This window comes from Lynx canadensis, chromosome E1 (assembly GCF_007474595.2).
Source record: "Lynx canadensis isolate LIC74 chromosome E1, mLynCan4.pri.v2, whole genome shotgun sequence".
Lineage (NCBI taxonomy): Eukaryota > Metazoa > Chordata > Mammalia > Carnivora > Felidae > Lynx > Lynx canadensis.
In genome coordinates this window covers 9,907,767-9,934,901 of record NC_044316.2, presented here as the reverse complement: position 1 = coordinate 9,934,901, position 27,135 = coordinate 9,907,767, and the positions used below count along the sequence as shown (strand labels likewise).

Sequence of the window (27,135 nt, the reverse complement as noted above, 5' to 3'; positions counted from 1 at the left end):
CCTGGGTGGCTCAGTCAGTTAAGCGTCCAACTTCGGCTCAGGTCATGATCTCACAGTTCATGAGTTCGAGCCCTGTGATGGGCTCTGTGCAGACCCTGGGGCCTGCTTTGGATTCTGTGTCTCCCTCTCTCTCTCTGACCCTCCCCCATTCATCCTCTGTGTGTGTGTGTCTCTCAAAAATAAATATTTTTAAAAACTAAAAAAAAATTTTTTAAAGATGAAGAAAAGTCATTATTTCTCTATTTCTGACCCATTTTATATATTATCTGTTAAAATACATTTATTTTACACACATAGCAAAAAACTACAGAAGTAAAACATCTTGCAATTGACAGACTGCTTTAAGTCAGGTTTTAAGTAAATGAACTAACAACGATTCCTTAAGAATAAATATAATCTTTGGGAATTAAATCATTTAGGCTTATTGTCCACCATTTCCTAAAAGAAGAGATAAAGATCACCATATTGATGCAGCTAAAGCATGCTTTCTGAAGACAATGTGGTCCCACAGCTTTAATTTACTTCAAAGTACATCCCACGACTCCCTGGTCTTCCAAATATCACTGTTACTTTCTGATAAACTCAATTAAACATGTTGAAATCCCTTTTTATGGCATTGCCGGGACTGGGGTTGGGTCTGAGTAGGGTAATCAAGACTTTACACAGGTTTATATATGTTAATCAAGCCATCTTTAGAGAGGAGGAAGTGATTTTGTGATCTGATCTGTGGTAAAGGTCAGCAAGTGGTACATGCTAGGAATTGATGTCTTTTTGTTACAGGATAAATTAAACATCCAATTCTTAATTAAATACAAAGAAATAATTTTATTCCATTTTCAAGTATTAGTTACACAGTATTAGTCAGTGTACTTTACTTTTGCTTTTAAGACAGACTTTGAAATAGCTAACATACGAACCAAATGAAACATGGAAGAGATACAGCCTAAAACCTGTTAGATAAACATGATACTCATCAACCTTGTACAGCATGGTGGAATGATGACGGTAATGACATTTATGGAGTGTTTACTAGATATTAGGCAAGGTTTTAAATGCTTTTTGTGTATTACCTCATTTAATCCCCTGAACAACCCAATGAAGCAGTAATATTAATCTCAATTTAGAAATGAAAAAACTGAGACACCAAGAGGTTAAGTAGTTTTCCAATAAGTGGCTGAGCCAAGATAAAAACCCAGGAAGTCACTCCTGAGCCTTCACTCTTAACCATGGTCTACTGCATACTCTATATAAGTAAGTGCTGGCTATATAATAGATGAGAAACAATTTTTAAATCTTAGTTGTTTTTAATGTTTATTTATTTTTGAGACAAAGAAAGATAGAACATGAGTAGGGGAGGGACAGAGAGAGAGGGAGACACAGAATCCGAAGCAGGCTCTGAGCTGTCAGCACAAAACCTGATGCGGGGCTTGAACTCATGAACTGCGAGATCATGACCTGAGCCCAAGTCAGACGTTTAACCGACTGAGCCACCTGGTAACCCCCAAATTTTTAAATTTTAAATTGAAAAATAAAAGAGACAAAATTCCATAAACTTGTAAACATTTTAGACACTCAGTCAAGCTTACCCTGCATATGTCCGCTGATACAAAGATTCTGGATCCAAACTGGCAGCATCCACAATGATCGCTTCATCAAAATTTTTCAGAATTTTAACACTGGCTTTTTTCATACTGGACTACAACAGAAATTGTAAAATCAGCAGTATATTATTTGGGAATCAAACAATCCTGGGTTTGAGATAGGAAAGATTTGTACAAAATCTTCAGTAATTGAAATACACATAATTTTCACTCAACCCCATCATGACTGAGATGCGAAACAGTAATGATTCTGAAATGTAACCTCGAAATATAACTGCAGGAGGAAGCACAATATTAAAGTGTACAACCCAAGCTTTTAATGCCAAATCTGTTTGTTTTCCTGGTGATCTAACAAATGTGCTGTCTTTACAGGCATTGTGTTCCCAAGGGTGCAAGACACCCATCCATCCAGGTATATATAGCTTAGCTAACTTTTACAAAATAAACACGCATACTTTTGATCTTCAGTGAGGCCAAGAGAAGCTGAAGAAAACTTTCTAAAATGACCAGCCAGAAGAGTGTAGTAAGTTCTCCTCCAGCATGTTATCTCCCACTCCTCATCCCACGAAAAAGCAAGTCAGAATTGCTATTTCTATAAAATACCAGAGCCATGTGTTTTCTCAGTTATTCCACTTCTAAAAATTCAATTACAGACAGACTCAGCTTAACAAAATGACTAATATGCAAGATTATTATTCACTGTAGCATTGTTTAAAGTAACGAAAGGCAGGAACGTGTTTAAAATCTGTGACTAAGGTACAGGTTCATACCCATGACTCACGTATAGGTTAATATCCATGGTTAAGGTATAGGAACAGATGCTTACAGAACACACTCCACAGTACATGGGGTTCTCTTTATGTGCTAAGAAGGGGTAAATAATTAAAAAGAAAGAGGCACCCAAATAAAGAAGACAGAATACTTCCTTGAGGCTACTGTTAACTCAGTTACCAAAACTGGACATCACAAGAAAAGAAAACTACAAATCAGCGTAAGAATTGATGCAAAACCCTAACTAAATACTAGCAAACTTATAAAAATAATTACATACCACCACCAAGTGAGTTATCCCAGGTATGCAAGGTTGGTTTAACATCTGATAATCAATTAATGTAGTACACCATATCAACAGAGTAAAAACCAAAACCCACATGACCACTTCCATTGATACAGAGAGAACATTTGACAGAATCCAATACCTTTCATAATAAAAAAAAAAAAAAAAAAAAAAAAAAAAAAATTCAACAATTAGGAATACTGGGAAATTTCCTCAACTTAATAAAAAGCATTTATGAAAAATCCATACCTAACATCATATTAAAAGATTAAAAACTGAAAGCTTTCCTCGTGAGGTCAGGAATAAGACAAGGATGCCAACTTTCACCACTTCTGTTCAGCACTGTACTGGAAGTTTTAGCTAGAGGAATCAGGCAAGATAAGCAAATAAAAGGCATTCAAAGAGGATAGGAAGAGAGAAAACTATTTCTACTAGCAGGTGACATGATCTTATATAAAAAAAAAATCCTAAAGAATCCACAAGAAAACTATTAGAGTTAACAAATGAATTTAGTAAAGTTGAGGTACAAGATCAACACACAAAAAAGTTGTATTTCTATGCATTACCAGTGAAGAAAAAGAAATGGAGAAAGTAACTATTTATAATAGCATCAAAAAGAACAAAATATTCAGGAATAAAATAACTCAAGGAGGTATTAAGACTTGTACACTGAAAACTACAAAACATCAATGAAAGAAATTAAAGGCTTAAATAAATGGGATGACGTCCCATGTGCATGGACTGGAAGACTTAAATGGCAATACATCCCAAAGCAATCTACAGACTCAATGTAAACCTGATCCTAAAATTCATATGGAATTGCAAAGGACCCAGAATAGCCAAAATAATCTTATGAATGGAATGTGAGTTGGAGGACTCACAGCTTCTGATTTCGAAACTTATTAAGCTGTAATAATTAAAACAATATTAGTATTGGCGTAAGAAAAGACATGTAGATCAATGAAGTAGAATTGAGAGTCCAGAAATAAACCCATGTTTCTAAGGTCAAATGATTTAAAAAATAAATAAATAAATTTAAGTTTATTTATTTTGAGAGAGAGAGAGAGAGAGAGAGCGCGCGCGCGCGCATGCGAGCGATTGAGTGGGGGAGTTAGCAAAGAGAGAGAGGGAGACAGAGAATCCCAAGCAGGCTCTGCACTGACAGAGCGATGCTGGGCTCGAACCCATGAACTGTGCGATCATAACCTGAGCCGAAACTAAGAGTCAGACACTCAACCAACTGAGCCACCCAGGCGCCCCTAAGGTCAAATGATTTTTGACAAAGATGCCAAGATCCTTCAATGGTAAAAGAATAGTTTTCTCAATAAATGGTCCTGGGACCAGATACCCACATACAAAAAAATAAAGTTGGACCTTACCTCACACAACATGCAAACCTAACTCAAAATGGATCCAAGGCCTAAACTCTTAGAAGAAAACACAGGTGGGCATGGGAAGTGACAGCTTTATGTTTCATTAGCTAGGTTTCCATTTGGGGTGATGAAAAGTCTGGAACCAGACAGTAGTAATGGTTGTACAACACGGTGAATATACTAAATGTCACTGAATTATACACTTTATGATAGTTAACTTTATGTCAAGTGAATTTCATCTCAATTAAAAAAATTATACTTCTATACACTTACGATGAAAATGTGAATATGAGAAAAAAATTCCATTTATAATAGTATCAAAAAGAATAAAATATTTAGGATAAACTTAAGAAATACCAAATGGATACTTGAAAACTACAAAATGTTATTGGAAGAAATTATAAAAGATGTGAAAAAATGAAAGGCATCCTGTGTACATGGATTACAATATTAAGTATTGTTAAGACGGCAATATGTCCCAAATTGATCTATGGAGTCAATACAGTCTCTATCAGAGTCCTGGCTGGCTTCTTCATAGAAGTTGACAAACTGATCCTTAAATGCATTTGAAAACTCAAGGGACCTCGAGAAGTCAAAACAATCTTGAAAAAGAAGAACTAAGTTGGAAGACTGTCAGTTCCTGATTTTAAAACTTGTTACCCAAGCAATGGTAATTAAGACAGTTAAATAGAACGATTATTTGATCTAACAATTCTACTTCTAGGTATATACACAAGAGAAATGAAAACCTATATCCACACAAAAACTTGTACAACAGCATTATTCCTAACAGCCAAAAGAGAGAAACAACCCCAATGTCCATCAACTGATGGATAAACAAAATGTGGTATGTGTGTAAAAGGGGATGTTATTTGTTCGTAAAAGAGGACTAGTTCTGATACACCCTAAACATGGATGAACCTTGAAAACATCATGCTAAGTGAAGGAAGCCAGTCATAAAAGACCACGTATCATATGGCTCCAATGACCCGAACAGGCAAATCTACAGAGATAGAAAGTAGATTAGATTAGGAGTAGCCTAGGGCTGGAGGAGTGGAGGATTTGGAGGGTAGTAAAGGACACACTGTTTTTTTCTTAGGTGAAAAACTCTTAAATTGGCTGTGGTGACAGTTACGCAACTCTATGAATATACTAAACACCACTGTATTATGTAACGTAAATGAATGAACTGTATGATTTGTGCATTCCATTTCAATAAAGCTGTATGCAAGAAATAAAGGAAAAGAAAGAAAGAATATATAAGGAATGATTTCAATTATATAACTGAACAGGTAACACTAACCCACACCATCAAAATCAGGATAGTAGCTACCTGGCAGGGAGGATAGTGACTAGAGAGGGGCACAAGAGAGTTTATGACATACTGGTAATGTTATGTTTCTTGATTTGGATACTGGGATACATGCGTTAGGTCTGTTTATGAAAATTCTTTAAGCTATATAGTATAGGAGTTTTCTGTACATATATTATACATCAACCAATAATGTAAAACTATATTTTATGGTCAGCACTTAGACCCTGTAAGTGCCTAAATAAAAACAAAACACTCTAGCCTGTATCAAAAAACAAAATGGCAACCACATTCAGCAGGTAACCTAAACAGGAGGAAAAGGTACTGGGGAGAGCTTTGTTAATGGTAATAAATAATATTGTCTTATAAATTAAGAAAATTATCCAGGGCCCTGTGTCAAAAAACTGAAGTGTTATTTATTTATGTGTCAACAGTGTAATGAGAAAACAATTATGCTACATTACGGCAAAGAACACTAGACAGGGAATATGTTTTGGCTCTACACTTACTGTGTGACTTGAAAAAAATCAGTTAACTTTTTAGCACTTCCCTAGATCTCTTCTCTTGAGGACAACCCATTTAACGTGATTTTGGAGAGAATCCGAGAAGTCTGATACATGAAAGTACTCCAAAAAAAAAAAAGGGTTGAGGAAATGTGCAATGGCACTAGAATTTAAAATAAAATCAAAAGCTCTTCAGTGAAATACAGTATTAACAAATCTAGGCGTTCACTCAATTATTCTATAAAAAAAGCATCCCCAGTGTAGTCACTAAAATTTCCCAAGTAATTACACTAAATAGCTCTTCAGAGGCTCTAAATGCATATTATTTGATTACGGAGAGCACCCAGCGTAGTGTCAAGCCGAATAATGGTCTGAATGAAAGAGGACAATACCTTACAATATAATATACTGTTAATCACCACAGATACTCTGATTAGAACATATAGTAAGTAGGCTAATTTTATTTTCTCTTTCGTTTCTTCTGCAACTAAAACTTACACACAGAATCTGTTACTGGTATTTGAAGGAAAGGATTTGTACACTTTTCTTCCTAACGGCAGAGGCAAACTGGTCAATACCTGAGAAGCTGAGCCATCGGAACCGCCTGGGTGAGAGTCATCAGGAGGGCCGACAGAGCCATGAGCAGCCAGTGAAACATTCCCTCCCAGAAATTCATCGCCTCGAACCGAATGGATGAGATCATTCAAATATTTATAATAAAGATTGCTGGATAAAAAGCCAGGCAAAAAGACCTGAAAAAGAGGACAAGCATTATTTTAAAGTTGAAGTCAAATATGACTAAAATTTTACTTGCAAACAAAATTTTACCCGCAGTTCTACCAGGTGGTACAAATGATTTTGTCACACTACCAAGTATTATCCCTTCATACACAGTTTACATTGTGACTACAATTAAGAGTACAATTTGTAGGTTTTTTCCCTAAAAAACACTTGCCATAAAACTATTACATAGACTTGATATTTAGACTTCTTAGTGACCAGAAAACATGCAGGGAGTGAATATAACCTGACACTACATTTTTCTGGTTTGCTATAAATATTAAAGTCCAGGTGTATGTATTGATAATTTACTTTTGAACTGATTTCCTTAAGATAAATTACCAGCTGTGTGATTATTGAGTTAATAAACAGCATGAACATTCTAGCTTTGATATATATGGCCAATTTACTCTTCAGAAGGATGTTGCTAATTTGTATCATTGGCAATATATCAAGGTGTCTGTTTTGAGACCGGCTTTCCAACACTGGATTGTGTTTTTCCAAATCACTGTTAAATAAGTGCCTAATGATGGATGTTTTTCTTTGCATTTAAAAATTATTAATGATGCTGAATAAGCTCCCATGCTTATTACTGGCATTTCCTATCACCAACTTTTCCTTCATAGCACTTAGCCCATGACGGTGGCACTTAACATGTTTTTAACTTGTGCCTTCTTTATAGACAGAGCTCCAAGAGGGCAGAAACCACATTTCTTCGTTTACCCCTGAAACACCAATACCTAGCACAGAAATTCTCAAAGTACTGATGAACAAACCATCTAGGTCTTTTTCTCATTTATCTACTTGATAGTATTCTTAAAATCAGTGTAAGTTCTTTCACATATATACATTTTATAAGAAATATTTTTATGTTCTGTTTTTCTGTGTATTTTAATTTTCTTTTTTAGCCAGAAAGCTTGCACTCTTCACATGATACAGATTTGGAACTTTTCCTTTAAGATCAGAAAGATTTTAACTTTAATTTCATTTAGTTTAATTAAAAAAAATTATGCCTGGGCCATAGCTGATACTCTACTCAGTTTAGCACTAGATTTTAATGATTTGAATTTTATATGTAACTCTTCCATGTTCCTGAAATTCAGTTTTTATGTGTAGTATTATTACAGTGCTTACTTAACCCCTTCCCACCTAGATACACATGACATACATAAGCAACAGAACCTCATGGGCTTATCCTGGGCTCTGTGCAATTCCTGGCAAAATCTGCTCTAGTTCATTAGAAGAATAAATCATTCACAAATTCCAACACCTTATTATTAATAAGCTATCAGTGATACCCCAGAAGTTATGATACACAAAACTAGCACTCTAGCCCTGTTGACAGATTGATGAAATATCTGGAACACCCCTAGGCTAACTTCACCCAATATTGCTATCGAATCATTTTTGAAAATGTGATAACAACAGGCTATGTTAATAGCCATTAACATTTTTTAATGCTTACTATGTGTCAGGCGTAACATTAATAGTAACTGCATCCATCTTACCTCATTCTAATCCTTAAAATAACTTTAAGTATCCATACTATCTCCATTTTACCGGTGAGGAAAACGGCATTAAAGAATTTCAGTAACTGCCTGAGGTCACTCAGCCTATAAAGGCTAAGATGAATACATACCAAGTCAGAGTCAAAGCCTCTGCTCTTAATCACTATGCTCCACTGTTTCCATTTTCCACTGTTCTGTTACATTTGGTTTTTCCCGTGTTATGTTTTCTGGGTTTCACCAGTAAAAACTTCTTGCGGTTTTAATATTTTTGAAGTTCTTGGTTACCTTCTCCATGGTCGTCCAGGCCTGACGTAATGGAGTTGTGAAACAGTTAGGGAGTGGCCCACCTTCCCTGCAGATATTGGATTCGATTTCTAATCGCACAACATCATCAAATCCAAGAGGATGTGTGGCTTGGAGGGAGAAGTACCTATGGTACAAAGACAGCCAAAGAAAGTAAAACCAAATTCCACAGCCAGTAGAAGCAACTTTTGGTACCTACACTAGAGAATCTTCTATGAGGCTACTTGATTCAGCCTGCAGACCTAGGACTCTAGAACTGGCTGACAGCTGGGCTGCAACCTTGATTCCCACGGCCCTAAAGTCAACTTGCTACCTTTGTATTATCTCCTTCTGTCATCCTTAGCCCTTGTTTAAGTTTTCTGAGGGTCAACTGAGACAAAGAAATCAATCAATCACACACATTGAATGGGTACCCATTCTCTGTTCAGCACTTGGGAGAGAGAAATCGACTTAAAGGAGGGTAAGACACAGTTATTTCCCCTGGAAAGGGAGCAGAAAAGATCTCTGCATAGGCCACAATAAGAACATGCCATCATAACTAAGAGACCCAAGTAATGTACAAGTAGGAATTCAAAACAAAAGAACAGTGAGGGGCAAGTAGGTGGATTTGATGTATTTGGATAGGATAACAGGACTTGATGATTGGGTGCAGAAAGGAGAAGGAGTAATTGATCAGTGATACCTCAAAGATTTCTAACTTCTTAAGATATAATGCAAAACTAGTGTCTTGGTAAGCTGATTATAAAGTGGATACCAAAAAAAGGAGGATTAAAAGAAAAATACTATCTTGGGGACTTCTAAATCCTGTCTACGATACAAATAAAGACTGATTAGATAGGACTGTGATGTTACATACATAATATACAGAAGACATAAAAACAAACAGGGATTGGTAAAGTCAAATATGGCCCAATGAACTTGACAAAATGACAGTGCGAGTGGGATGCCATACGGTAACCTTCATTTACAAAAGGCTCCCAATGTGACAATGGGATCCAGTAGGAAAACAGACTCTCTGCTCTGTGGGGTCACTGACCTCCAGCCAGGATCTCACTACTAGTACCATTTTTCTGTTCCAGCATAAAAAAATATACATATATATTTTTTGTCATCAGCCTTTTCTTAACAGAAAGTTAGTCTCCCATCTTGTAATGAGTAAGTTGGTAAATACTCTTCCATGATTGGAATTTTGGAGCATCTCAGACCAAATTTCTAAATGTAAACATCTGCTGTTTCAACGTCCATGTAACAATATTTCTTATATAATATTTCCCACAAATACATTATACTAAAATAAACAGTGAGAAAACATCAAGAACTGTATTCCAGCTTAAGTTATGCCACTAACTCGCCCTGTGACTTTGAGAAAGTCACTACCTCTCTGGGCCTTCATTTTCTCATCTGCAAAATGGGAAAATCGGACTAGATCCCTAATCTGGCTATTCATCAGCATCATCTGGGGAATCTTCTAAAAATAAAGATTCCTGGGTCATACCTCAAACATGCTGAATCAGAATCTCTCTCAGAGAGGACTGGAAACCTATTTTTAACAAGCCCCCAGGTGATTTTCACACAGACAGCCCAGCATGAACTTGCAGAGCAATGTTTAAGAATCACTGACCTAGATGCACTTGGCTCTCTCCCAACCCTGACAGTCCATGGATTCTCCTCTACCATCAAGTTATCCTCTTAGCAGTTGCTTGTGGATACAAATAGCATATTACTTTTCTTTACAGAATATGGAAAATTAAATGAACAGCATACGGGCGCTGGCCTTATCATTTAACTGACCAAATGTTTTCAGTCTGTTCACTGTAAGATTTTGCCATCCTCTCGTTTGCAGTGAAGACAAGTGAAAAACTATTATTCACTGAGTATGAACCAGGCTGAGCAGATCTGCACCACAAAATATGATCCGCCTATAGAGAGTCAAGACCCTTTTTAATATATCCCAGTTAGTTTCATCTTCCTTTTTATTTTTTAGAGAGGGGAGAGAGAGCGTGTGCATATGCGCGTGCGTGCGGACCGGGCAGAAGGAAGGGGAGAGAGGGACTCTCAAGCAGGCTCCACGCCTAATGCAGAGCCCGATGCGGGCCTCAGTCATCTGACTGTGAGATTGTGCCCCAGGCCGAAATCAAGAGCCGGACACTTAACCAACTGAGCCACCCAGGTGCCCCCATCTTCTGCTTATATTCCCTACCCAAGTTTTACTTACCCAAACTCAAGTTTTCTGAAAGTGCCACATTCCCCTAAGTTTCTCTGACTTTGCTTGTGCCAATCCCTCTGCCTAGAATGTTCTTTCCTGCCTTCTCTGGCTAGCAAATTTCAATTCGTTCTTCAGGATCCAATTCTCATCTTTCTCTTGTGAAACCGTCCCTGAACTCCACCACCATCAACCTTCTTGCCACACACAGACCTCCTATTCCCCCAAGACCTTTGTTCTAACAGTCCTAAAACTATACACACCATATGAAACGTAGCTTTTCTGCTACTCCCTGTGAGCTCCTTGACAGCAAGGACTGAATCTGTTCATCTTTATTTCCGAAGTACCTATCAAATAACAAACACTTGCCAAACGCTGAATACATCAACAAAACTCACTTGTCATATAAAATCATGGCATCATTCTGTGCCTCCTGTCCATCATACTGGCCCTTCTTGGCAGCCAGCTGAGACTGGAAGTTATCTGCTGCCAACCAGAACTGTAAGATATTCACTGCATCCTCTTTCTCCATGTACTAGGAAGGAAAAATACAAAAGAAGAAAAAAAGACCATAAACAGATTTCTCTCCCCATCTCTAATCTCTAAGTCCAACCATTAAAATACAGGACACGAACGCACGCGCGCGCACACACACACACACACACACACCAAAACACAACACAAAAACAGATCCACTTGTTCAGTTAATGCCAGTCAACAACTTACAGTTATTTGAGATTGAAAAGCATAACGCCATTCTTGTAGGGAGAAAATACAAAAACTAACAACAAAACAACCACACTGCCGGATACAAACTTAAGTGAACTGGAATAAAAATCACGGTAAAGATGATTAGTGGTCCCTCGCTGGCAAACATACACAGAGTAAACTAACCAGACCAAATCTTTTATACCTGATCATTTCCATCACTCCACGCAGCCAGAGTAATGGGAACAAATGCTGGACTTAGGCTGATGGCAAACGAGGGAGTGAGAAAGCAGATCAACTGAACGGGCTCTATTCTTGGGAGAGGCAGAGTCAAGCGTATCCAAGTTACGCTTTGTGAGCCTGGAAATCCTCTCATCTCTACTTAATAGTCATTTGCTTTGCAGCAAAAGCATTTCATTTGCCGAAGCTAAACAAATACCATTACGCTAAACTGTATGCCTCAAAGAGATTAATATATTCATTGCTCGAGAAATCCTATCCAGTGGCTAAAGTAAAAGGGACGATAGTAGGAAAAAGTTTGTTACTTTTCTTTCTCTCTTCTGAAGTCTGGTCTGCAAATATGTGTGCATTGGAATCATGTACCAAAACTGTGGTTTTTTAAAACAGCTCCAAATAATCAAAAATATGCATTCTCTTATAAGCAGATGTTTAATAAGTTTTTCAAAATTAGAGTTATCTTACACTGAATTTTCACATTCTCTACTCTAACACGCCATCAAAGTACCCTTGCCATTAGATACAACTTAAAATAGTACTGTGTCATTCCAATTGATCTTTTTGGAAATGACTTGGCTCTTCCGTGTTATTTTCTATAGAGGGGGCCCCAGCATTTCTAGTTCAGAGGCTGGAATGCTCTAACAGAGTGTGAAAGGAAATGCAGACTTTACCTCAGAGAAATAAAAGAGGGCTGACTCACAGAAGAGAATGTCAGCCAGGTAAACAGTTCCACTGGTCAGCACTTCAATCTGGTATTTACAGAAATGGTGACTTCGCAGAAACTCACTAAAGTGCCTGCACATGGACAAAAAGGGAAAATTTGAGGGAACGACCAAGGAAAGAGCTTAACTGGGAAAAATACACTCTTTCCATTCTGTGCCTGTTGTATCTTAAAAGCCTAGGTCAACACTACCTCCCTTCCCCTGATGTCGTTCCTGATTCTTACACCTGGAAATAATCTCTCCCCGCTCTTGGTGGCTTTGTAGTTTTCCTCTGTGACACGTGCTACCTCCTATTACGGTAACCAAAGATCATGCCCTATTTCTCTCATTAGGCTCTAATTTTCTTCAAAGCAGGCATTGTATCTAACTGTGCCTTGCACAGAGCACCCTTTTCAGAAATGCTAAATGAATCAATATGTAGATTTTTTTTTTTAAGGGCATGCAGCAGTAATTAATCTAAAACAAAACAAAACAAAACAACTTTGGAGGCCGTTTCAACAAATCTATGTGGATTTAGTAGTAACAGCATCCATTAAGCCTAAAGCATGCACTAACAAATTAGGATATCCACCTGCACATGTGCATTGTTTGAACAGAAACCAATTGTAACAGTCACACTACACCCACATCACCCCCAAATGACTTCAGAATTAAAACAAATTCTTTTACTGGGAAATATTAACATTAAAAATGAACACGGGTTTTATTATTTTTAAGAGTTCACATAATTTATATTTAAAAGACACCATTAACCAAAGTAGTCTTAGAGCATGAGTATGCTTAAACAATCCTGTAAACATTCAAAATACTTAAGTCCTCAGAGACCATTTGTTTTTAGTTGAGTGAACCCAGATCCCGAAAATGCAAATGGGAAAGTATGTAATTAACTTACTCTTGCTCCATTGCACTAAAGACTATGGACTGTGCCAAAACAAAACAGTTGGGGTCCACCTGTCCATCTTCTCCACAAATCTTTGCTGTAAAAGAAATGGTAAATAAATTTCTACTAAATCTGAACTATACACCTTTGGGAATCAGAGGAATAAAGGTAGAGGCATATGAATCAGAAAGTTTTAAATAGAGCTAAGAAAAATACAGGTGCACGGCTAATCTTGAGGTAGGGAAGGTCTTTCTAAGCATATACACAAAAGTAGAAATCAAAAGATTTAACAACATAAAATTAATTTTTATACATGAGAACACCTCCGAAACAAAATAAAACTGGTGCAAAAAATTCACAGCATGAATGACAATTTACTTTGTATGTGACAGATTATTATCATTCATATATCAAGAGCTCCTACAAACTAGTAAGAAATGTCCTGGAATGGGGCGTCTGGGTGGCGCAGTCGGTTAAGCGTCCGACTTCAGCCAGGTCATGATCTCGTGGTCTGTGAGTTCGAGCCCCGCGTCGGGCTCTGGGCTGATGGCTCAGAGCCTGGAGCCTGTTTCTGATCCTGTGTCTCCCTCTCTCTCTGCCCCTCCCCTGTTCATGCTCTGTCTCTCTCTGTCCCAAAAATAAATACACGTTGAAAAAAAAAAAAAAAGAAATGTCCTGGAAGAAAAATGAGCCAAGGACACGAAAAGACAGTTTACAAAAGAACAAATATAGGGGCGCCTGGTTGGCTCAGTCAGAAGAGCACGCTACTCTTGATCTCGGGGTTATGAGTTCAAACCCCATGTTGGGTACAGAGATCAATGTAAAAAAAAAACAAAACTTTTTTTTTTTTTTAAAGAACAAATTATAAAATGGCCAATATGCAAAGATATGCATGCTCGCTGGTAATCAAATAAATATAACTACAAATTAGAATAATGAGGCACCCCACCTTTTGTCTAGCAAATTGGCACAAAACTGTTACAACAATGCATATGTTTAATTGCGTAACACTACACTGCCTTGTTTGAGCAAGGGCATGGGAAAACAGACACTAGCATTTGTGGGAAAATAGTGGTATATAATTTTCCGGAGGGCATTCTGGTAGTTTCTAGCATAAGCTTTAAAAATAAACATGCCCTTTCAATCAGCAATTCTATTTCTAAGACTGCAACCTAAAGAGTTATGGATTTGTAAAAAGGTTTATCTGTAAAAAGTTTAGCAAAATGTTATTTGGAAGAAACACAAAGTGTGCTAAAATTAGGAATTACCTAAATCAACTGCAGCAAGTGGGTAAGCCCGTTGGTTAGCCAGCTATCAAACATGGCTGAAACCCTCCCGCCCACGATGGCTGGTTTCACTTTAAGTTCATGACCTTAGCACGACCTTAATGAAACCCAAGGATCATACTACAGTCTCCTGGGCCATTTTCTCTCATACTCTACCGGACAACACACAACACATCTTCTTCTTTCTCTTTAAAAATGATATACATCTTCGAATTCTTTGCTGATTACTCTGCTTCCTACTTCATTAAGAAAATAGAAGCAGTCAGAAAATTATTTCCATCTCCTGCCACCCCATCTACCAACTCACCTGCACCTCTACCCACACACTCTGCATTTGAGCACCGGACCCCTTCCTCTTGCCTCAAGACTTCTTTCTTACAGCAACTGTCCCCTCAGTCTCCTGCATCGCTTCTTTGCTGCTGCCTCATATTCACCAGCTATATACAGTCTGTCTGTATGTTACACATATGAACTTCCTTGTATGCTATACCTTATATGCGTATAACACATCACCACAAAAACAAAACCCACTGGCCCTTGACTTAACATCCCCTTCCAGTTTATCCCTGGAGCAAGATGCCTCAAAGAGTTGCTCATACTTGCTGTCTCCACTCCGCCTCCTATTCTAAGACTCCTCTGATGAAGTTTTCGTCTCCACTGGTACCCTGAAATTAAGATAACCAGTGGGCCAGTTGTCCACAGGTTGGCAAGTCCATTCCATTCCTAGTACTCATCTTACTTAACCTCTCAGCAGGATTTAACACACCTTCGATCACTCCCTTACCCCCAGAAACGTTTTTTCACTTGGCTTCCAGAAAAGAACTACTGTCCTGAGACAGAGTTGATAAAGCGGGGCCTACTTTACTAGCTGTTACTGAGTTTCTGCTAGTTCTTCCTCACCTGCCAGACTTGTAAATATCAGGCCTGCCTCAGAACTGGGTGCTTAAGACTTCTTTGTCTTCACTCATCATATTTATGCTGAGGGTAATGTTATCTGTGGCTCTAAACCACCTATATGCTGATGACTTCTAAACATGTATCTTCAACCTACACCTCTTTCACGAACTCCTAGTGCAGATATTCAGCTGCATACTTGACATTCACCATTTAGTGAACACCCAAACTCCTGATTTTCCCCATAAGCCATTACCCTCACAGTCTTCCTCATCTTATAAATGGCAACTCCAGGGGCACCTGGGTGGCTCAGTCGGTTAAGCGACCGACTTCGGCTCAGGTCGTGATCTCACAGTTCGTGAGTTCAAGCCCCATGTCGGGCTCTTTGCTGACAGCTCGGAGCCTGGAGCCTGCTTCGGATTCTGTGTCTCCCTCTCTCTATGCTCCTCCTCTGCTCGTGCTCTGTCTCTCAATACTAAATAAACGTTAAAAAAATTTTTTTTTTCAAGTTTATAAATGATAACTCCACTCTCTTATTCAGGTTTGTTTGTTTATTTGAGAGAGTGACAGCATATGAGCCAGCAAGCAGGGGGAGAGAGGCAGAGGGAAAGGGACAGAGAATCTCAAGCAGGTTCCAAGCCCAGTACAGAGCCCGAAGCAAAGCTTGATCCCGTGACCCTGGGATCATGGCATGAACTGAAATCAAGAGTCTTACATTCAACTGATGGCCACCCAGGTGCCCCATTATTCAGGTTTGAAAAACAAACAAACAAACATGAAGTCATGCTTAATGCCTTTTTCCCCTCTCACACTACTCAACTTCCAACCATCAGTAAATTCTATCAGCTATACCTTCAAAATATCTTTAAAATTCTACCACTTCAAGGATTTGCAGAAGATGAAGGAAGCAGTGGAAGCACAGTTTTTGGGTTATTCTGAGTCCCCATATAAACAGGGAGTAATGAGCCAGCAATACCAGAAACCCATGGATAACATTTACAACCAAACTAGGCAGGTGGGATACACAATAACAGCTTAAGTGCAGACTTCTTCCAACTGTGATGTACTTGAAGTAGAGCTGTGTAGAGTATTCCAGGGGCGGCTGGGTGCCTCAGTTGGTCGAGCATCTGACTTCAGCTCAGGTCATGATCTCATGGCTCAGAGTTCGACTCCGCACCGGGCTCTGTGCTGACAGCTCGGAGCCTGGAGCCTGCTTTGGATTTAGTGTCTCCCTCTCTCTCTGCCCCTCTGTCGCTTGTGCTCTCTCTCTCTCAAAAATAAATAAACATTAAAAAAGAAAAAACGCATATTCTAACTGAAAGAGAAGAAAACAGGGTAGGATTCAGAAGAATGAGGTTCAAAGAAGAAAAATGGTCTAAAAACATAGGTAATTAACATTTTAACTTTCTCAGATCTCTTGATCACTAAATGTTACCAACTTATACTTCAAAAGATTTTTTTCCCCTCACGGGATTATATCATTAATTTGATAAAGAAAAGGAAAGAAAATAATTGAAGTGATATTTCATTTTTAAATATTTTACTTGAATCCCCCCCCCCCTTTTCTCCCCTACCCCTGCATAGTTTGGTTATTCACTGGCACAAACAAATCCCCAAAGGAATCACTAGCCAATCAATATCTCAAATAGCCAAATTCTAATCAATTAGCACACCCCAGTTGTCCTGTTGCAGAGGAAATGCTGGTCTAGAGAAGTGTGGAAGATGGTTGTAACAAATTCCCACATAAAAATAGAGGAACTGCATAGAAAGGCCAAATTCCAAAGACAACATTTGCAACAAAACTGAGTGAAAACCCAAAATACAAGCAAATGGGGACAATCAACAGCCTCAAGACCTGTATAAGAGTCTATCTGTGTGGGAGAAACAAAAGGAAAACAATGGGGCCAACATCTGACAAGCCCTAAAATAGTCAACAGTTGTTCACTGGAAAGTATGGTGGGCCAAATTAAGAACTACAGTTTAGACAGGAAAAGGTTTTGCTGTCTTCAATAATGAATGAATGCAAAGTATCTGTGATAAAGACTGAAAGAGCCCCATGCTGGGAAGAATCTGCTAGAAGAATAACATGCTATATTTCATAAATCAAAAATATCAAGTTTCTGTAATAAAAATATAAAACTCAGTACCAGGACTTGATGGGAACATAATAAATATTTGTTTAATGAATAAACAAATCACTTTCATCTGTGATTACAGGTGCCTCTAAGGTCCTTCTTATACAACAGAGTAAAAACTTTCTTTCTTTCTTTTTTTTTTTTTTTACTATGACCTACAGAGAAATAGGTTTACATGACATAGTATATACATACATAAACATATGATGAAAACAATTTCCTGAAATGAGGTTTGCCCTTACTACTGTGAAGCACTTTCATTTTTCTATTCTAGTCTTTTTTTGGCAGGAAGGTGTGGTCATAAGAGGAGACTAGTCTGAATTTACAGTATGAAAAACATTGCCAAATAGCATACCAGTCAACGTGTAGTGGTCTATTTTCTCGCCTTTTCTTTTTTTTAACGTTTTTATTTTTGAGAGAGAGACAGCATGAGCAGGAGAGGGGCAGAGAGAGAGGGAGACACAGAATCTGAAGCAGGCTCCAGGCTCTGAGCTGTCAGCACAAGGGCCTGACACAGGGCTCAAACCCACCGACCACGAGATCATGACCTGAGCTGAAGTCAGACAGTTAACTGACTGAGCCACCCAGGTGCCCCTGTAGCGGTCTGTTTTCAAATCCTGAGTCTGCTATGTCTGAGGTGTGTTATCTTGGACAAATAATTAAATCCCCTCTTTGTGCTTCAGATTTCTCATTTATAAAATAATAACTGTATTTATATTACAGGTTTTTAGAAGGTTAGAGTTTATCCACAGAAAGTGCTTATAATGCTGTCTGGGACACAGTAAGAATTCAACATTTTTGAGTGTCACTACTGTTTTTGCTGCTGCTGTTATTTGAGCCAAAGTCCAAGAATTTACATCTGACGTATGAAGAGAAAACTTTTAAGTGAGCTACAGTTGATATACTAAAGTACTCTGAACACAGACTAAGAAGGGATATGTTGACTTCCATTTTCATAAAAGATTCTCTTAAGTAATAATCAAAGACAGGCATTATTTTTTTTTTGCCATAGCTTCAAGCACTGCTTACCTATGATGTCATTTCTCATTGCTTCTGTAATCGGTATTGGTTTAGCAGCATCTGGAGATATGTATTTGGTAAAAGTATTCACTGCATCTTGTTCTATGCCTGCAAGGGAAGAAGGGGACAACTTCAAAATTCAAAGCACACTTGGACCAGTAATGGGCTACAATCATGAACAGCAGGGCTGTTTGCTGTATGCCCAAGCGTGTGCGTGCACACACACAAATACATCCACATTTATTACAAATATAAATATATAAAAAAATATGTACGGGAGAAAACAATGTTGCTTCTTCACCGTTTGGTTTGTGGAACAGAGAAGTTACGCCTGAATTCCGCCCCCTATTCCTCCTCTAAACTAACCAACTGCTCCTTAACAGCAATTATTTATGCATGTCCTCTTTCCATGTCTCTTCTCCAAAATCTCAACGTAAGGGACTTGCTCAGCAATGTTAACAGCAGGAACTGCAAAATTATTTATAAACCTGCACTTAAAATATTTTACAAAATGATTTCAGGTTTATGAATACCTTCGTTCGACTTTCAACAACCCTAGAAGGTTAAAACAACAGACCTCAAACTTTTTAGTCTCAGGACTTCTTTGCAACCTTAAGTTAAATTGAAGAACCTAAACAGCTTTTGTTAATGTGAGTTTTATCTACAGGTATTAACATATGAGAAATAAAAAATAAGAAAATTATTGATTCGGTTAAAATTAACAATATTAAATCTGTTGTAAGTTAACATAAACAATATTTTTTATGTGAAAAAAAAAAAAAAGATTTTCCAAACTGAAAAAATTAGTGAGAAATGGGCTTTGTTTTACATTTTGCAATGCTCTTTGTCTTGATAGCAAACTGCTGGACTTTCATGATCTGCCTTGGCATTCAATCTGCCGTACTATTCTGTGTTGGCTGAAGTATATTCTAATGTGCTGGTGCGTGTACACACACACTGTTCATTCTGGTTCTGGCACAGAGCTTCTAAAAGCAACCCCTAGAATTTCCTAAGCAGCAGGGGTGAGAGGAGCGTATTTTGTTATTCATAATGAGCCCCTTTCAACCACAGGAGTGTTTATGGTAATGAGGTGACTTGCAGAATGGGGCAGGTTGCCAGAGGAACAAACTGTGTGATTACAGAACTAGAATTTTCACCCCACTCCCCAACCTCCAGGGAGGGTAGAGGGGCTGGGGATCATCAAGTTAATCACCCATGGCCAATAATTTAATCAATTATGCCCATGTTGTAGAACCATGAAAACCCTAAATGAAGTGGTTCAGAGCTTCCAGGTTGGTGACTGCATCTATGTGCTGGGAGGGTGGCACACCCCCAACCCCTCAGAGACAAAGGCTTTGTACTTGGGATCTTCTTGACCTTGCCCTATACACCTCTTCATTTGGTGGTTCGTTTCCATGCTTTATGATGTACTTTATTATTATTTGTTAAGTTTATTTATTTTGAGAGAGAGACAGAGAGAGCAAGCAGGGGAGGGGTAGAGAGAGAGGGAGAGAAAGAATCCCAGGCAGGCTCCATGCTGTCAGCCTGGAGCCCAGTGTGGGGCTCAAACTCACAAACCATGAGATCATGACCTGAGCTGAAACCAAAGGTCAGACGCCTAACCAACTGAGCCACCCAGGCACCCCTTGATGTACTTTAAAAATAAACCAATAAATGTAAATAAAATGTTTCCCAAAGTTCTGTGAGCTATCATAAGAGATTACAGAACCTGAGGAGAGGCTGTGGAAATCCCAGATTTATAGCTGGTTGGCCAGAAGTACAGGTGACAAATGTACTTGGGACTTGCGACTGGCATCTGAAGTGGGAGGCAGTCTTGTGGAACAGCGCCCTTACCCTGTGAGGTCTGTGCTAACTCTGGGTAGTTATGGCCAGAATGAACTGAACAGTAGGACCCCCAGTTACTGACCACAGAGAGAACTGGAGAAGTGCTTGGTGTGGAAAGCCCACGTTTGGTGTCACAAGTATTGTGAATAGAGGAATGGGTTTCCTTTTACCTATATTAAGAAACTCTTGCCTCAGATAGGCAGAGATGGGAAAAGGAGTATTTTAATGGCTGTTTGAGATCACTGTGGATAAATTCTTCTTTGATACTACACCCAAATGTGACAGTGGTAGTTTCTTAACGGTAAGTTAGAATGGTAGAAGTGCAAACCCTATCAGTGAAATTGTCTGTTATATTAAAATCCAATGGTGTATCTCCCATGTTAGGAGACCTTTTACTCATGATTTTATTACATCATATATACATATTTTTAAATTTTTTAAATGCTTATTTATTAATTTTTGAGAGCGAGCGAGAGAGCAGGGCAGGGGCAGAGAGAGAGGGAGACAGAGAATCCCAAGCAGGCTCCACACTGTCAGCACAGAGCCCAATGTGGGCGGGGCTCAATCTCACAAACCGTGAGATCATGATACGAGCCTAAGTCAAGATTAAGTTGGATGCTTAGCCAACTGAGCCACCCAGGTGCCCCGACGTAAATTTTTTGGAATATTTTGGAAAATATTGGTTCACTGACTTATGTAGACCTTCCAAATGTTGATGCCCTGCATCATATAGTATAAAAAAAGAAATCACATCATTAATATCACAAACATCTTATCAGAACACTCTTTAAAGCTGTCAAAGCATAGGGTGGTGAATACCAGTTTTCCAAAATTCTAATTTTCATTGAAAAGCTCAAACTTTACCCACGGGCAAATACTGTCAGCTGTTTTCCGTGAAATGTCAAACTTAATTCATTCATTTCCAAGAAAATATCTGACAAATACCCAAGTCTGTAACCATAGTCATTCTTTAGAGTAAAATGGTATTCCATTAAATAAGCAGCTAATTGAGGTCACAAAAACAAAGCCATACACCCATGTTGTGATGGGCTCTAGGTTTTGTACAGAAGTGCACACCTGAAACTAATACTACACTGTAAGTTAACGAACTGGACTTTAAACAAAAACTTAAAAAAAAAATAACAACATTTACATCTTAAAAAATACATGCACTTAAGAGTTTAGATTTAATAAAGTTAATTATCTACTTCCCCAAAGACATCTTTCACAGTAAAAGTGGCACTTAGTTTTATTGGGAGTATGTAGCAGCACAAAATGACGATTTGTACAATCTGGCCCAAGGCCAGCAGGTTTTCCCACAATTGCCTTTGCACCATCACTACAAAGGTCAACACAGTGAAAAAGACAAATAACATCTCAGAATTACTGTGGAAACAGTTTGGACTACATGCAACCTGTTGAAAAATTCTCGGGGACTCTATGGGTGTGCAAACCATACTTTGAGAACCCCTGGGTTAACAGAATAAATTTTTTTTTAACAATAGATTATTATTCCTATTTTTACAGGAAAAAAAAAACCTTATGTACAAAAATTTTAAATGACTTATTTGAGTTAAGAAAGTGCTGGGGTGGGGCGCCTGGGTGGCTCGGTCGGTTAAGCGTCTGACTTTGGCTCAGGTCATGATCTCGCGATTCATGAGTTCGAGCCCCGCATCAGGCTCTGTGCTGACAGCTCAGAGCCTGGAGTCCGTTTCAGATTCTGTGCCTCCCTCTCTCTCTGCCCCTCCCCTGCTCATGCTCTGTCTCTCTCTGTCTCAAACATAAATAAAAAAAAAAAAAAAAAAAAAAAAAAAAAAAAAGTGCTGGGGTGAGGGTGGGGCCAGGGAGAAGCAAAAACAGTTTTTGTATGTGATTGAAGTTGTTATCAGCTTAAAATAGATTGCTATAAGATCTTTTATGTAAGTCCTATGGTGACCACAATAAAAATATCTACAGAAGATATGCAAAAGAATGAGAAAGAAATCTTAAGTGTGTCACTACATAAAAACAAGGAAACACAAAGGAAGACAGCAAGAAATGAAAAGAGGGAAAAAACCTAAAAGCCACTCACAAAAACAAGACAAAATGGCAACAGTAAACCCTACCCTATCAATAATTACTTTAAATGTACATGGATTAAATTCCCCAAAGACAAAGGCTGATTTTTTTTTTTTTTTTAAATAATAAAGATCCCACTACATGCTGCCTACAAGAGACTCACTTTAAATTTTAGTTTTGAGAGAGAGACAGAGAGACAGAGCATGAGCAGGGGAGGGGCAAAAAGAGGGAGACAGAACCAAAGCAGACTCTTGGCTCTGAGCTGTGAGTACAGAACCCGAAGGGGTGCTCGAGCTCACGGTTCGTGAGATCATGACCTGGGCTGAAGTCAGACGCTTTACCGACTAAGCCACCCAGGCACCCCAAGAGACTCACTTTAGATTTAAGGACACACATAGGCTCAAAGTGAAGGGACGGAAAAGATACTCCATGCAAATAGTAACCAGAAGACAGCAGGAGGAAGGGGACTAACCTTAAATCAGACAAAAATAGACTTTATGCCAAAAACTGTCATAAGAGACAATGATAAAAGGGTCAATCCACCTAGAAGATATAACAATTATAAACACATCTCTGTATTTATTCTGATGTACCTAACATCAGAGCATCTAAATATTAAATCAACCACTGACAGAAGTGAAGGAAGAAATAAACACTAATACAATAATAGAAGATGTCAATACCACATTTTCAAAAATAGATACAGAATATCCAGACAGAAAACCGGAAGGAAACAGAGGACTCAAACACCACCACAGACCAAAAGGACCTAACAGGCATACACAGAACATTCCACCTTACAGCAGCAGAAGGGAATACACACTCTTCTTAACACATTCAGATCATTCTCCATGACAGATTACATGTTAAGTCAAAAACAGGTTTTAGACTTAAGACAGAAATCATAACAAGTATCTTTTCCAACAGCAATGGAATAAACCCAGAAATCAAAAGCAAAAAGAAAACTGGAAAATTCAGAAATATGTGGAAATTAAACAATATATACTCTTGAACAATGAATGAGTTGAAAAATACATCAGGAAATTTTAAAAATATCTGGAGACAGGGGTACCTGGCTGACTCAGTAGAGCATGCAACTTTTGAAGTTGGGATGGTGAGTTCAAGCCTCACACTGGGCATATAGCCTACTTAAAAAAAAAAAAAAATCCTGAGACAAATGAAAACACAACATACTAAAATGGGATGCAGTAAAACCAGTATCCAGAGGGACATTTATAGCTATAAATGCTTACATTAAGAAAGTAGAAAGATGTCAAAGAACATCTTTACAGAACTTCACAGAAGAAACTAGAAATAACAAATTAAGCCCAAAGTTAGAAGGAAGGAAGGAATAACAATTAGAGCAAAAATAAGCAAAATACAGGATAAACAATAGAAAAATCAAGAAAAGAGTTGTTTTTAAATTTGTTTATTAAAAAAATTTTTTAAACATCTATTTATTATTGAGAGACAGAGACAGAGCATGAGCACAAGAGTGGCAGAGAGAGAGGGAGACACAGAATCTAAAGTAGGCTCCAGGCTCCAGCTGCCAGCACAGAGCCCGACGTGGGGCTCAAACTCACAAACTGTGAGATCAAGACCTGAGCCGAAGTTGGGATGCTTAACCGACTGAGCCACCCAGGTGCCCCAAAGAGTTGGTTTTTCTTAAAAATTTTTTTTTCCACGTTTTTATTTATTTTTGGGACAGAGAGAGACAGAGCATGAGCAGGGGAGGGTCAGAGAGAGAGGGAGACACAGAATCGGAAACAGGCTCCAGGCTCTGAGCCATCAGCCCAGAGCCCGACGCAGGGCTCGAACTCACGGACCGCGAGATCGTGACCTGGCTGAAGTCGGACGCTTAACCGACTGCGCCACCCAGGCGCCCCAAGAGTTGGTTTTTTTAAAAGATCAACCAAATTCACCAACTTTTAGCAGACCAAAATAAAAAGACAACTCAAATAAATAAAATAAAAAAGGAGATATAACAACTGATGCCACAGAGAGAAAAGTTTTAAGACACTATTATGAACAATTATATACCAACAAACTAGATATATGCCAACAATCTAGAAGACACAGGTAAACTTCTAGAAATATACAACCTACTAACACTGAATCATCAAGAAACAGAAATTGAACACATCTATAATTTGTGAGGAGACTAAATCAGTAACCAAAACTCTTCCAACAAAGAAAATCCCAGGAGAAGATGGCTTCACTGGTGAATTCTACCAAACATTTAAAAGAACTAACACTAATCCGGGGCGCCTGGGTGGCTCAGTCGGTTAAGTGGCTGACTTGGGCTCAGGTCATGATCTCACGGTCTGTGAGTTCGAGCCCCGCGTCAGGCTCTGTGCTGACAGCTCAGAGCCTGGAGCCTGTTTCAGATTCTGTGTCTCCCTCTCTCTGACCCTCCCCCGTTCATGCTCTGTCTCTGTCTCAAAAATAAATAAATGTTAAAAAAAAAAATTTTGGGGCGCCTGGGTGGCGCAGTCGGTTAAGCGTCCGACTTCAGCCAGGTCACGATCTCGCGGTCCGTGAGTTCGAGCCCCGCGTCAGGCTCTGGGCTGATGCTGATGGCTCAGAGCCTGGAGCCTGTTTCCGGTTCTGTGTCTCCCTCTCTCTCTGCCCCTCCCCCGTTCATGCTCTGTCTCTCTCTGTCCCAAAAATAAATAAACGTTGAAAAAAAAAATTAAAAAAAAAATGAAAGAACACTAATCCTTTTCAAACTCTTTCCAAAAAAATTAAAAAAGAAAGAACATTTCCAAACTCATTTTATGAGGTCAGCATTACCCTAATACCAAAACCAGACACCATAAGAAAACTACAGAACAATATCCCTGATGAACATAAATGCAAAAACCCTCAACAAAATACTAGCAAACAGAATTCAACAGTACATTAAAGCATCACACACTATGACCAAGTGGAATTCATCCCTGGAGTACAAGGACAGTTCAACATATAGAAATCAATTCTAGTGATACACCACTTCAACAAACTGAAGGATAAACATCATATGACCTACTCAATAGATGCAGAAGCATTTAACAAAATTCAACACTTCCATGATTTAAAAGTTTCAACACACTAGGAACAAAAAAAAGGAAATGATCTCAACATAATAAAGGCCACACATGAAAAATTCACAGCTAATGTCATACTCAATTGTGGAAAACTGAAAGATTCTCCTCTAATATCAGCAACAAGGCAAGGACGCCCACTTTTCACACCTCTATTCAACATAGTATTAGAAATCTAACCAAGGTTATTGGGATAGGGGGAAAACAAAGGGCCTCTAAATTGGAAAGAATGAAGTTAAATACCTCTATGTGCAGATGACTTAATCTTACATGTAGAAAACCCAGGGGCGCCTGGGTGGCTCAGTCGGTTAAGCATCTGACTCTTGATTTCGGCTCAGGTCATGATCTCACAGTTCATGAGTTCAAGTCCCACATTGGGCTGTGTGCTGACAGTGCAGAGACTACTTGGGATCCCCTATCTCCCTCTCTCTCTGCCCCTCTTCTGCTTGTGTTCTTGTTCTCTCTCTCTCTCAAAATAAATAAACTTAAAAAAAAAAGACACAAAAATTAGAAAAAAACCCTGACAGATTTAATTCAGAGTTATAGGATACAAAAATCAATATGCAAAAATTAGTTGCATTTCAGGATGCTTGGGTGGCTCAGTTGGTTAAATGTCCAACTTCGGCTCAAGTCATGATCTCATGGTTAACAGGTTCTAGCCCCGTGTCAGGCTCTGTGCAGACAGCTCAGAACCTGAAACCTGCTTCAGATTCTGTGTCTCCCTCTCTCTCTGACCCTCCCCTGCTTGTGCTCTCTCATTTTCTCTAAAATAAGTAAAAACCAATTTTAAAAAATAAAAAAAAAAAAAAAATTAGTTGCATTTCTGTATACTAACAACAAACTATCCTATCCAAAAAGGAAACTAAGCAAATAATCCCACTTACAATAGCATCACGAAGAATAAAATACTTAGGAATAAATTTAACCAAGGAAGTGAAAGATCCGTACACTTAAAACTGTAACACACTGCTGAAAGAAATTAAAGAGGACACAAATAAATGGAAAATCATCTTGTGTTCATGCAATGGAAGCCTTAATATTGTTAAGATGTCACTACCCAAAAGTGATCAACAGACTCAATTCAATTCCTATCAACATCTCAAAGGTATTTTTTTCAGAAATAGAAAAAACAATCCTAAAATTCATAAAGAACTACAAAGGACCTGAATAGCCAAAAACAACCTTGAGTAAAAAGAACAAAGCTAAAGGCATCACACTTCCTGATTTCAAAATATATTATGAAGCTACAATAATGAAAACAGTATGGTACTGACATAGAGACAGACATACAGATCAAGAGAACAGAACCACAATGAGATACCATCTCATACATGTGAGGATGACCATAATAATAACAAAAAGAAAACACAACACGTTAACAAATGTTGGTAAGATGTGGAGGAATTGGGAGAATTGGAGTCCACATATACTGTTGGTGGGAATGTAAAATGGTGTAATTACTATGGAAAACAGTATGCAGCATCCTCAAAAAATTAAAAACTGAACTCTTTTATGATCCAGCAATGCCACTTCTGGGTATTTATTTAAAAAAACTGAAATCAGGATCTTGAAGAGATATTTGTACTCCCATGTCACTGCAGGATTATTCACAATTGCCAAGTTATAA

The 27,135-nt window shown here is 38.4% G+C and overlaps 1 protein-coding gene across 1 annotated transcript in view; it reads right to left on the bottom strand.

Moving 5' to 3' along the window:
• Positions 1 to 27,135, bottom strand: part of AKAP10 (A-kinase anchoring protein 10) — an 80,589-nt gene that overhangs the window by 17,540 nt on the left and 35,914 nt on the right. The window contains exons 5-11 of the mRNA XM_030294790.1: positions 18,532 to 18,630; positions 13,200 to 13,284; positions 12,257 to 12,380; positions 11,039 to 11,175; positions 8,420 to 8,564; positions 6,425 to 6,598; positions 1,587 to 1,696 (exon numbers count right to left, since the gene is read on the bottom strand). Coding sequence (XP_030150650.1) covers positions 1,587 to 1,696; positions 6,425 to 6,598; positions 8,420 to 8,564; positions 11,039 to 11,175; positions 12,257 to 12,380; positions 13,200 to 13,284; positions 18,532 to 18,630 — 874 coding nt within the window. The remainder of the gene's footprint in view (positions 1 to 1,586; positions 1,697 to 6,424; positions 6,599 to 8,419; positions 8,565 to 11,038; positions 11,176 to 12,256; positions 12,381 to 13,199; positions 13,285 to 18,531; positions 18,631 to 27,135) is intronic.